Here is a 13,123-nt window from a genome sequence, read left to right as displayed (position 1 = left end):
ACAGATTGGCAATTGTTAGAAGGTTGAGAGAGAACAACCTTTTGTAAATTGTGCATAAGATAAGCTTGACTTAAATTGAACAGAAGTTCTATTTGTTCAACGTATACTTGGCTAAAGAAATGAAGCCTTGAGAACGGGTTATAAGAGATGCCCAAGTTCGAGACCTTAAGACCAGTTGGTGTAAATGTGTAGCACACTAGGCTTGCAAGTAAGAGATGCTGGTTCGAATACAGTACTGGTCAATTTTCACTGTAGTTGCACCTGCACAGACACCCTAACAGGTTATAGCCGCAGACCCTAGTCTCTTCCGCAAAAGAGAGACATGATAGTTAAAAACGGTGAAATAGATGATCCGCAATTTAAGGGGAGTGTTAGAAGGTTGAGAGAACAAACTAATGTAAATTGTGCATAATATAAGCTTGACATAGCTTGACAAGAAGCTCTACCTGTTCAATGTATAATTGGCTAGAGAAATGAAGCCTTGAGGGACAAGAAAGAACGTGAGAACGGGTTATAAAAGATGCCCAATTTCGAGAGCTTAAGACCAGTTGGTGTAATGGGTAGCACACTAGGCTTGCAAGTAAGAGATGCTGGTTCGAATCCCTTTCTGGTCCATTTTAACTGTAGTTGCACCTGCACAGACCCCCTAACAGCAATTCTGGGAAATTTAACTCAAAATGAATTTTGCATCGAAGATCAATCAATTTTTCCATCGATGTTGCTGTGAAACTGGATAAAGGTAGCCCAATGGCGGAGAGAATTCTGTGTTAATGTACAATGTATAATGTCAAATATGGAGTTTTTTTATCTTATCAGATTGAAAAATACATTTTTAATCCTTAAGATCTGATAAGAAGAATCTGATAAGAATCTTTAAACGATAGAAATTCTTCTTATCATATCTTACAGGATTAAAAATTGTAACATGATTGTTACTTGTTACTGTAGACCTTTGTCCAGACTATAGTGCGCTCGAAGCCTTTTCCAGACCATGTAACTCGAGAGCACCGGGAACATATGTGAGCTCGAAGATCTTCTGATCAGGGGTCACTTCGGTCTGGCCACCTCGACCTGGCTTAGGATCTCATTTTTGTCTGATCAGATTTGATTTAAAAAAGATTCACAGCCCCACTCTGCTTCCCTACTGCTATCTTTTAAAACAAATTTGTATAAAAAATTATTAGATCTGAGATTTTAAATCTTGGGAAGTGATGACAATCTGATATGAAAGTTCGTGTAACATCAGGTGACATATAGCATAGAGTTCTATTGAAATTGGGCCATTATATTGTCACTATTTTCCGCTAAAAATTCGATTTAGCCTTAAACCTGGTTTTGCGATGTATAAACTTACTGAGTATCAATTTCCCAGAACAAACTTTCCTGGAAGCCGAGATAAGTGTAGTAGCTAACAGGCACTTGCTCTTTTAATCAGCAAATAGTCATCGGGAAATAGGAAAGATTTTTATGCATTTAATTCGCAATTAGGTTATCGAACTGTTGGTCTTTATTTCTGTCTAATTAACACATTGCTCCTATGTAATCGTGGAAAACAGTGACAGTTGGAAAATCGGGGTCGGCACTGATGTAAAGAGGTTGGAGGGATTTTCCCAGACTTATTTAGAAAATGCGCTGAAAGGCCCTGAGTAGATTAAGTTTCATATGGCACAAGGCGCATAGGTCGCTGGCCCCTCTTACAAGGAAAGAAATACTTCAGAGATCGACTACACTATAAGACACCATCGACTGTCACTTTGTTTTCTTTTATTTATTCGACCTCTCTGTCTAGTTCGACTTTGTGGTCGATCTGACGAAGAATGGTCGCAATCCGATCTTTCTCGTGTAATAGAGCTCTGAGAAACTGTTGTTTGTTGTATTTGTTGTTGTTGTTGTTGTACTTGTTGCTGTTGTTGTTCTAGTGAATCATTTTCATCGGTACCATCATTTGCTGTCGAATTCTGTAATCTCACTACGTAGCGGCGAACTTTGGGGAAGTTGCTGCGAAAGTTCTGGTTGTCGAACATTTTGTAGTAGAGTATTCCGGCAACAATTAGCCTGAGCCAGCCGTTGGAGGGGAAAAATCCGTCTTGAGCTATCACTAAAAGGTCAAGTTTGCTTATACTAATCATATATGTGTCTAAAACTGGATTATGCGCAGCTATACATTAGAACTTTGTCACCTGAACTTGTGCAGTATAGAGCAAAACGGCGCAACACAAGTTTACTTTTTTTGGTGATACTTTTTCTCATAATATTTTGCATCATAATCTTCACATCACACTCAAACTATTTCAAATCATATATAAACTCGCATCTGATTCAGTAAGTCGTTTTTAAATTAATTATCTCTTCAGCATTATGAGGAGTTTCTCCACGTTCAAGGCACTAAAAACAAAAACAAAATTAATTTTGAAAACATTTTAGTACCCGGAGCTGGCTGCGTCTACATTACAGTACTGAACCCGGTTATTTTTATTGTTTTTTTCTATGACCAATAATCTGGTCAGGGCATTTTATAGCCGGAACATCATGCATTTTGGACACGTTTATGATATATTTCTTATGAACTGCGCATTTTCTGGCCAGCATTACTTTTAAACTGCATTTAAAGTGGCAATCATGATTTATAAACGGCGGATATTCTGGCCGTCATGAGTTATAAACGGCGGGTATTCTAGCTATCATGAGTTATAAACGGCACCTATTCTAGCCATTATAAGTTATAAACGGCGGGTATTCTAGCCACCATGAGTTATAAACGGCCTCTATTCTAGCCATCATGATTTATAAACGACCCCTACTCTAGCCATCATAATAGAACAAGTATTCTTACAAGTATAGCTTATAAATGACGGCTAATAACGCTAGCATTATGTGGGTTAAAGTTTCTCTATGCACGTAGGTTGAAAAAATACGCGTCCTAATATGACTAATAGCGCGTGTTGTTTCTCTCTTTAGTGCAAAGACCATGCAAACATATTGCCGCAACTAAAGCACTTGAGTATATCACAAAACACATTTTGCATGACTTCTGTATATATGATAAAGAAACACAATGGCTCCTACATAAACAACTGCTTTACACCAGATAAAAAACTTTTGTAATTCTGGCTGAAATCATTGCCAATTGTAAATCTGGCTGGAATAGATAGCGTTTATAAATCATTCTGGCTGGAACACATAGCGTTTAGAAATCATTGTAACGGCTGCTCTCCTTGTGTTTCACAAAGAAAGTTTTACACCGCCCAGTTCGTTCTGAGTGGTTACAAAATCTGTCCGGATACTTCGTTTATGCAGTTTGCTTTTGTAACTGTATATCCGTTCTGCTATACTTACCGTTGCATTAACTATTTTAGTTCGTAACTATTCGCTGATCTTAGTTTTTTCAACTATCAATTTGAACTGGATTGCTACAGATCACACAAAACGGGATCTCTTTATGTATACCATTTCAATCCGATAGAAAAAACAAATCGAAGACAAAGATATATCTCTAAGACCTGTTTTTGCAAAAATATTTAAATTTAAACTTAAGTTGACTTTTGCTCTTTGTACTCACAAGTTGAGAATACCAGAAGTTGGGGTTGTAACTGTTGAATTTCAGCTCCAATAATTCGTTGATGCAAGACACAGTAACAGAATTTACTGCTCAAAAAAAAATATTTTGAATGCAAGACAAAGTAACAATTTACTGCTCAGGAATATTTCTAGTTCAAGACCCAGTAACACGTTATTTACTGCTCAGGACAATTTGTTTTGCAATATTAGGCAGAGTTATACTTTCAGCCGTTTTCTGCGGCTGCTACGTTGAGTTCTGTGTGTTGCTTTTTGTTATTTCCCCCTTTTCTTTTTTTTCTCACGTGACAAACTAACTGGAACTAGAACCATAACTATAACTATTAAACGACTAGGACAACAGAAAGTGTTTTGTTTCTATTCTCCTGCCTACGCAAGCTTACCGAGCTCAGCTCCAACATCGCCGGCCCTGTTTTCCTTCGTGAAAACATCTTTGTCCATTGATAGCACTGGAGCGAGCTTCACTACTGGTCTCTTGTAGTATCCATCTTTCGTTCGGATTGTCGCTGATCGAATCATTCCGTCAGAACCTTCAAAGATTTCGGTTATTTGACCCAGATTGTAATATCCACGTTTATCCTTGTCTTCCACTAACCACACAAGATCACCCTGCTGAAGACTTCTGTCCGTTGTGGTCTGCCATTTCTTTCGACTGTTCAACGTTGGCAAGTACTCTTTACGGAATCTATCCCAGATGAGATCTGCATAAGCTTGTGTTTGTCGGAAGAGCTTTCTATGATCAACAAATTGCTCTGCACCTGATAGATACGGTAAACAAAGGTTCTTGTTGCCAAGTAGCAAATGGTTTGGAGTAATAGCTTCTAAATCCGTAGCATCAGAACTGGCCGGCGTCCGTGGTCTAGCATTCAACGTCTGTTCAACAAGACACATCGTGGTCGACAGAACATCTTCCGTGACTGATCGATTGCCCAGCACTGCAGGCATTGCCTTCTTGCAACTCCTAACCAGTCTTTCTCACACTCCTCCAAAGTGTGGTGCTGCAGGTGGGTTGAACTTCCATCTGATTCCTTGTTGAATCAGATGTTCTTCAATTCGCACCTTGTTCAATGCTGCTATATACTCTGCCTGTTCTTTTTCGGCTCCAACGAAGTTTGTCCCGTCATCACTAATCATTTTGACCGGTTTGCCTCTTCGAGCAATGAATCTCATAATTGCGTTCAGACAACTATCAGTGTCTAGTTTTGATACAATCTCTATATTTACCGCTCGTACAGTAAGGAATGTGAATAGACAGCACCAACGCTTTTCGTTTCTTCGACCAATCTTTACTGTGAATGGTCCGAAATAGTCTACGCCCACATTTGAGAACACTGTTGATGCGATCTCAAAGCATTTCGTATGCCTAGGATCCAGAATATCTGCTGAACTATGTTTTTGACATGTTCAGTACCTTCGTGATGACTATTCTTATGTTCATTTCGCAATAATTTAACTACATGGTGCTTCCAATGTGACAGTATTGAATGCTTCGTTTCGAAGCTCAATTGAATTTTACCTATTCTGTCCTGGGCACGAATAAGTCCTTGCTGGTCAATGAATGGTGAAAACTGGAGGATTTTGCTGTTTTTTGGAATTTCCTTTTCAGCCTTGAGAGATTTCATCTCTTCAGCAAACTGTTCTTGCTGCAGTAGTCTGAAGATACTTGCTTGTGCACCCTCTCTTTCTTCAACACTTATTGTTTTTGTTGCCGGTTTGTGTTTTTTAAACACGCGCTGCACGTATGCCATTGTATTTACTAGTCGATTGAAATTGCTAAATCGTTCCCACTGAATCATCGGCTTCTTCTCTTCAACCTTTACTGAGAAGACCATTTCGTCGTTTTGTTCGTCTGAAGCACATGTTAAATTCAACTGTTCAGGTCATTCGTTCTCTCGTTGCTTCAACCAGGCCGGCCCAGTGAGCCATTCCATTCTCTTAAGTTCGTCAACGTTGATCGCTCGTGTCCCGATGTCAGCTGGATTGTTAATACCACTCACATGATTCCACTGTGAAACATTAGTTGTATCCAAAATCTCAGCCACTCTGTTTGCAACAAACACCTGTTGCTTATGGTGGGAGCAATGAATCAATTGCAGAACAGTAGTGGAGTCTGTCCAAAAGTTACAACTGTAAATCTTCAATTCGTGTTCCTTCACTATCTGTTCTTTAAGTCTCACCGCCATCACTGCTGCTTGTAGTTCCAAGCGTGGTATGGAAAGGTGTCGCATCGGTGCAACTCTGCACTTTGCGATTACAAATGCTAAGTCTGCTGAGTATTCTTTGGGCTGTGAACGTAGATATGCCACAGCGCACATTGTGTCTTCAGATGCGTCGGCAAACACATGAAGTTCCCATTTGTCCTTGGCTGTGCTGAAGTATCTTCTATCAATGCTGGTTTCTGTTACTTCTGGAAGCTGCGCCTTCCACTTCAGAAACTCTTCTTCTTCGTTAGGTTCTACTGAGTTGTCCCAATGTTGTCCATTTTTGGTCCAGATGCTCTTCAGGAGTCGTCTCATATGAACACTGAATGGTGCAAACAGACCAAGGGGATCAAACACTGAAGAAACTAGAGATAAGATCTTCCTTTGGATGATTGGGGTCTCAACTTCTTTGCTTGTACCTCTAAAAACCTGTAGACTATCATCGATAATCGTCCACTGAAGCCCAAGCACGGATGAACCTTCCTTGCCGGGTTCTATTTCTACCTGCTTTGTGTTGCTGATTGATCTCAAGTCCTCTGGGATTGCGTTGGTTACCACGTCGCTGTTGGTGATCCACTTCTTCAGTTCAAATCCATGTTTTGCGAGAAGAGGTTGCAGTTGTTTTAAAACCTTGATTGCTTCTTCAGGTGTTTCGACTGACTTGATGAAATCGTCCATGTAGAAGTTGTTTTGGATTGTTTTTGCTGCAATTGGGAACTCGTCCTCGTTATCGATCGCTACTTGCTTCAGAGCGTAGTTGGCACATGTTGGTGAACTCTTTGCTCCAAAACATGACGCTGATACTCGTAAATTTGCACAGGTTCGTTCATTGTTGGTCGCCGCAGGAATCTCAAGCAGCTTTTATCCCGATCAGGAACTTGCACTTGAAGAAACATTGATTCAATATCTGCGGCTAAGGCAATTGGTCCTTCTCAAAATCTGAATATTGTTCCGATCAACCCGTGTAGCAGATCGGGTCCGGCTAACAACTTGTCAATTAGGCATACATCCTTGTATTTTGCTGCAGCGTTGCAAACACGGCGAACTTTACCCGGTTTGTTGGGGTTTAGTACTGGATGGTGTGGCAAGTACCATTCCTTTCCGAAAGTGCCTTTGACTTCCGATTTACCGAGGATCTTCACAAATCCCTTTTCAACATCTGTATCAATTGACTTTTGAAACAATTCTTTTAAATTTGGGTCTCGTTGGAACCTTCGTTCCAGTGAGTAGAATTGACCAAGGGCTGAATCGTAGTTGTTTGGAAGACTGGGTTCTGGTTCATTCCAGAGCATGCCCACTTCGTACCGCTCGCCTGTAGACTTTGTAGTGCTCTCTAGAAACTTCTGAGCTTGTTGCTCTTTCTTTGATTGACTTGCAACATTTATTTTGGAAGCATAAGTTTCTATGTCCCACCATGATTGGATATTTTTTGCCACCCTCACAACTTCTGTGAAGGCAAAATGACAAACATTTTGACTTTTCTTGCCTGTGATGGGACCGCTGACTACCCATCCTAATTCTGTTAAGACGGCAAAAGGCCCACTTTGTGTTTCAATCTTATAGTCCAATGGACGTTGAATTTCGTAGGCATCCTGTCCAAGTATGATGCCTACTTCCATCAGGTTGAATGCTCTGTTAGTGAGAACATTCAGGTGTCTGAATTTGTTCTTCAGTTCCTTGTAGTCATATGTTGTGTTTCCCAACGAGATTGATGGGTGTGCAAACGCTTCAATCGAATGCACCTTTGAATGTAGTCCCTCTATTGTGATAGGAACCTTTTCTGTCCTCAAATCTTGCGTCCCATGTATGCCAGCTATGTTCAAGGTAACGTCCGTGCCTTTGGCCTGTAGTTGATCCATGGCACTTTGATCGATGAATGATACTGTTGACCCACTATCGAGGAAAGCGTAGCTAGTCAACCTGTTACCACCACACTGAACCGATACCGGAACGATTTGAAGAAAACTAGTAACTTGGTTACTCTTGTTGATTGTTGGTGCGCTTACATTAACTGCGTGACTACCCTCGTCCATTTGGTTTTCTGAGTGTAGCAGTCTGTTGTGCTTTTTGGTACATCCATTTATACCGCACGGGTGGACTTTACAAGCTTTGATTGCATGCCCTTTCCCTAGACAACCACAACATAAGCGTTCTTTTCTCACTGCCGCATAACGATCTGTGATATTCATTTTTTTAAATATTGGGCAGTTCCATATTTTATGAGTGCCATCCGCTAGTGGACAGTTGTTGTTTTGCATTTGCTTCGTTTCGTTTGCATTCGAACTCGCACTAATATTCGACGATTTTAAGAATCGTTTTTCTTTGTTAGCGTTTGGTCGATCATATTCCTTTCGTTCGCTCTTAGTTGATGACATTCCTTCATGGACAAAAGCCATTCGAGTTAACCATTTTTCAAGGAGAGTGAGATCAGGTCTATCTTCTTGACACTCGTCAACGAAGAAGAACCACTTTTTTTCAAGTTTGGGGGCAGTTTTTCAATTGCCACTTGCAGTGTTGAACTTGAACGCAGATCGCCTTCATAATTGTATTGCTTCAGTACATTAACTAGATTGCTGATTGTTATTGAGTAATTAATTATAGCCGTTGAGTTGTGCATTCGAATTGGTTGTTGTTTGCGCAATATGTTGAGCTGAGCGTCGACGATTAGGTAAGGTCGCCCAAACTTCCGTCCCAGGAGTTCCGACGCTTGAGCGTAAAACTCTCCCGAATAGCCCATTCCTGATATAGCTGACTTTGCTTTACCTGTCAATAATGTTTTCAAGTGGCCCATTTTCTCTGAGTCAGGTATATCGCGATGGATAACCGTTGCTTTGAACATATTCGACCACTGCGGCCACTCTAGGCGGTTTCCGTCCAATGAACTTCAACTTAGGTAATTGACTACTGCTGCTTGGTTTATCACGCTTAAATTTGTCTTGTTCCCAGGCTGCGCTGGCACGCTCTCCACTTGGTGACCGTGACTTACGTACACCTTCGCGATTGAAGCTTACCCTGGGATAATTGTTGTCGATCCTGGTTTTCGCACGCTCGAAACTATAATCGTACAAGTTGGAGAATTTATCCGAGTTATCGAGCCAACCGGAAACATCTTTGTTCTTCGGGGTTTTCCAATTGAATGGTGATCTACTTCGAATACTAGGGGCTGCACTTTCATCAGAATCTGATGCTCTTGCGTCAATAGCTTCTTTTTCGTATTCCAGTTTCAGTGCACCTTCTTCTTCAAAAAGTTGCATCTCCATTTCAAGCTCTTTCCTTTTCAATTCGAATTCAATTTTCTTCAACCTCATTTTTGTTGCAAAGTCTTTCTCTAAAGCCGCAAGTTTTTCTGCCTTTTTAGCTCGTTTATCAGAGGAGGCCCTTAAATCATTGTCCTTGCTTGGCTTTCCATTTTCAACAGTTCGTTGAGAAACTCCTACAACAGACTGTGAAATCTTCGCGGCAGTTGGTTCTGCATCGCTTGTCAATTGAACAGTTTGATTCTGTTGATCCGTCACGTTTGTTTCTCCGTGGATATACGGTAACGAATCTGCATTTAATGTTTGTAAGAAGTTTAGTCGTGCGGCTTCGTAACGTTCAAACAATTCGGGATCGCAAAGAGTAGTTGCCCGCTTCCGAGAAAGAGTGCAATAAGAGTCGTCAAGCTTCAGTATCTGTTGAGAAATGGTCTTGAGTTTGCTTGATCTATCGTTGTTTCTGATTGGCTCGTGGCCCTCCTGAGTTTTTTCGTCCAGTCGTTTTTTACCGTTGCTAATCTGTCTTTGCAAAATGTCTTGACTCTGTGACGGAGTCACTTCGTTTTTACTTTGGGACTGCAGCTTGAATCCCTACAGTACTTTCGTTTATTTGCTTTAATTAAGCTTTGATATTCAACTTCTAATGCACTTTGCCTAATTGGCTTTGCGCCGTTTAATTGCCTGTTGGGTTTCGTTCTCGTTCGTCGATGACTTTGTCACTTCGACTGTTGGGTTGGACAGCTGTTTATTCCACTGTCCGAGTCGGTGGACCAAATGTAACGGCTGCTCTCCTTGTGTTTCACAAAGAAAGTTTTACACCGCCCAGTTCGTTCTGAGTGGTTACAAAATCTGTCCGGATACTTCGTTTATGCAGTTTGCTTTTGTAACTGTATATCCGTTCTGCTATACTTACCGTTGCATTAACTATTTTAGTTCGTAACTATTCGCTGATCTTAGTTTTTTCAACTATCAATTTGAACTGGATTGCTACAGATCACACAATACGGGATCTCTTTATGTATACCAGTTCAATCCGATGGAAAAAACAAATCAAAGACAAAGATATATGTCTAAGACCTGTTTGTGCAAAAATAATTAAATTTAAACTTAAGTTGGCTTTTGCTCTTTGTACTCACAAGTTGAGAATACCAGAAGTTAGGGTTGTAACGACCCCTACCCTAGCCATCATAATAGGACAAGTATTCCAACAAATATAGCTTATAAATGACGGCTAATAACGCTAGCATTATGTGGGTTAAAGTTTCTCTATGCACGTAGGTTGAAAAAATACGCGTTCTAATATGACTCATAGCGCGTGTTCTTTCTCTCTTTAGTGCAAAGACCACGCAAACATATTGCCGCCACTAAAGCACTTGAGTATATCACAAAACACATTTTGCATGACTTCTGTATACATGATAAAGAAACACAATGGCTCCACTGTACGGACTGGACACGACTGAAAACTCCTCTTCTACATAAACAACTGCTTTACACCAGATAAAAAACTTTTGTAAAGAACTGAATGGAATACAAACCAATGATATTAAATTCTGGCTGAAATCAATGTCAATTGTAAATTCTGGCTGCAATAAATAGCGTTTATAAATCATTCTGGCTGGAATACATAGCGTTTAGAAATCATTGAACTGCTCATACTGGTCACCAACTAAACGTTTGAAAAACTATGATTCAGGACTGAGTTCAATTCAATTATAATGATTCAGGACTTAAAGTCGACGTTAGCCAACTCCGGGTATTGATTTGCTTGTATATTTTATGAATTTGGAAACATAGTTATTGCAACTAGCAAACTAATGGAGAAAGCGTATTGCCACGCCGATAAATTAATTTTGTTAAATTTTTAGATATACCAAAAGTTTGTTTGATACTTTTTTCAAGCACCCTGTTAACGTGATGACCAGATTAAGTTTTATTTATAGAAAAAATGTGGACTTTGTCTTAGCAATGCAAATTTTTTCTTAGCTATTTTGTTTTAGATTTTGTCTTAGCAATATCTGAGCAAGATTTTTGTTCATTTCTAATAACATTATCCAATTAAATTTTCAGAATAAGATTAAATAACAATTAGAACAAGAACGCATTACGCTGCCAGTGTCAAGAAAAATTGAGTATGTATACTCAATTTCGTCACGTATTTTTGACACTCATGTTTTAAGATTAGAAATGAAACTGTTTATGGAAACTTGTCAAACTGAACGAATTCAGTTCAATTTTGCTTCAAAACATAATGTATATGCACACACTTTTCACAATGCGTGTTTTTGGGGCTGACCTGAAAACTTGGGCGAGTATTTCGCAACTAATTTCAACGCCATTAAGTGATTTCCTTCCAAACTATAAGCAACTCATTTCCAGGCCATCTTTTCTCTCGGTTACAGTATCTATGTACCGGAATGAAAAAAAAAGCTTAAATGGTAAGTTTCAGAAATGTCCGTTAAAATACTAATAGTGGATTAAAACGACTGTAAGGGATTTTGCAACTACTCAGAGCACTGTTTACCAGAACAATGAAGTGTCGGAGTTGCGTCTCAATGACAATTAACTACTAATGAAAACTGTGCCTAAAAATTTTTAGCCTTGTTGCATGCTGAAATTGGAGCAAACTGTGGTAAATTTATCCGTGAATACGAGTTGTAAGCCTTTTTAAAATATTTGTTACTAATTTCCACATTATGCGTAACTATTTTTTATTGTTAATAATCGTATATGAAACACGAAAAATGAAAACAAATATTGCCGCTCAGTTTAACAAAACACAAAACTCAATGAGATTTGCCTTTGGGACATTGGTCACTTAACTTTTCAGCAACCTTTTCGGTCAAAACAATGCTCTAATAAATTCTTTCCAACATCTACCAGTTCAATGTCCCCAACGTGGTCCCGCGCTCTCATATCAGAGCAGCTCCGAGTGCTGCTTGCAAAATTTCGACCGCAAGAATTTCCAGGCAATAGTTTGAACACGGTCTAATTGAGATAATGAGATTAGATTGCTTTTGAGGGCACATTAGTTTGAAGAAGGGGTGTTTCTAGCGCATGAATTTTTTAGTAGATCTTAATTCATATGCATGCAGATTTGATCACAAGAGGTTTCAAACCAGAAAAAAAAAGAAAAGTCTGCTCATAGGCCCTTGGAGACAATTTTGACTTTAATTGTACTATTATATTTGTACTGAGGAAGAGATTATTTTTCAGTTGGTCGTAGAAGCGTCCGCATATTTTTACTCGTGACAAAATTGTGAACTAACTGTCTTGTAATACCCCAGGAGGACAAGAAAGTATTTCTTATTTTATTATTTAATATAATTATTTGATTTCTGTTTAGTATTTCTTTAATCGGACTTAAGTGTTGGTTTAACCAAAAAATTATAAGAACTGGTTGTTGTGGGAAATGGTATGATTACTTGTGTCTTATTATCTTTCTTTTGTTAAAAGACAGCATCCTAAAGCTTGCTAATATAATAAAATTTGTTCCCCTCTTATCAGAGATAGCATTAAGCAAACTCAAACTTGTCATGAAACCCACTAATTAGAGGTCTTAATGCTCTTGGACAGTCTAACAATAGATGGCCCGAGGAGTGCGCTTTGAAGACAACAAAGAATTTTTCGCGCGGACGAAAGTCTAATCCGAGGTCGTTTCGTCTGGGTATTCAGGTTGGGTTATTTTAGCCTGGAGCATCGACCTGAGCATGCCCATCAGTATTTACGCAGAGAAAAGACAATTAACCTGGTATGATAGTTTTTCTTAACTCGAAGCTGTAAGTGGCCTCTGCTTTGCAATTATGACTGACTCTGTACTGCTCTGAGAGACAAATGATGACTGCATACGCATTCTCAACTGCCTCCGCCATCCGCTCACACAAAGAACCTTTGAACAAACAAAATGCCTCGGGTTCACCACTGGTCCAAAAATTTATCCTATTTTGATGTAAAACACGGCGAGGGTGTTAAATTTTATAAGAGCGGGGGGAAATAGGCGGCAATAGGGGGATTTCTGAGGAAACCCGCCTTCTCTTCTAGCAAAAATTATGATCTATGCGTGAGATGCAATGGGCTGCAGCCCGGGTCGAT

General features: G+C 39.6%; 1 protein-coding gene across 1 annotated transcript in view; it reads right to left on the bottom strand.

Annotated features, from left to right (window-relative positions):
* Positions 1-1,505: 1,505 nt before the first annotated feature.
* The window catches only part of LOC142354651 (uncharacterized), a 32,688-nt gene continuing 21,070 nt past the window's right edge, over positions 1,506-13,123 (bottom strand). Inside the window, exons 6-7 of the mRNA XM_075406997.1 lie at positions 12,780-12,920; positions 1,506-2,098 (exon numbers count right to left, since the gene is read on the bottom strand). Of these exons, the coding sequence (XP_075263112.1) occupies positions 1,725-2,098; positions 12,780-12,920 (515 nt within the window). The 3' untranslated portion in view covers positions 1,506-1,724. The remainder of the gene's footprint in view (positions 2,099-12,779; positions 12,921-13,123) is intronic.

This window comes from Convolutriloba macropyga, chromosome 15 (genome assembly GCF_964194025.1).
Source record: "Convolutriloba macropyga chromosome 15, txConMacr16.3, whole genome shotgun sequence".
In the NCBI taxonomy this organism is placed as follows: Eukaryota; Metazoa; Xenacoelomorpha; order Acoela; family Convolutidae; genus Convolutriloba; species Convolutriloba macropyga.
Note: the sequence above shows the minus strand (reverse complement) of the source record. Positions and strands in the feature narration are given on the sequence as shown.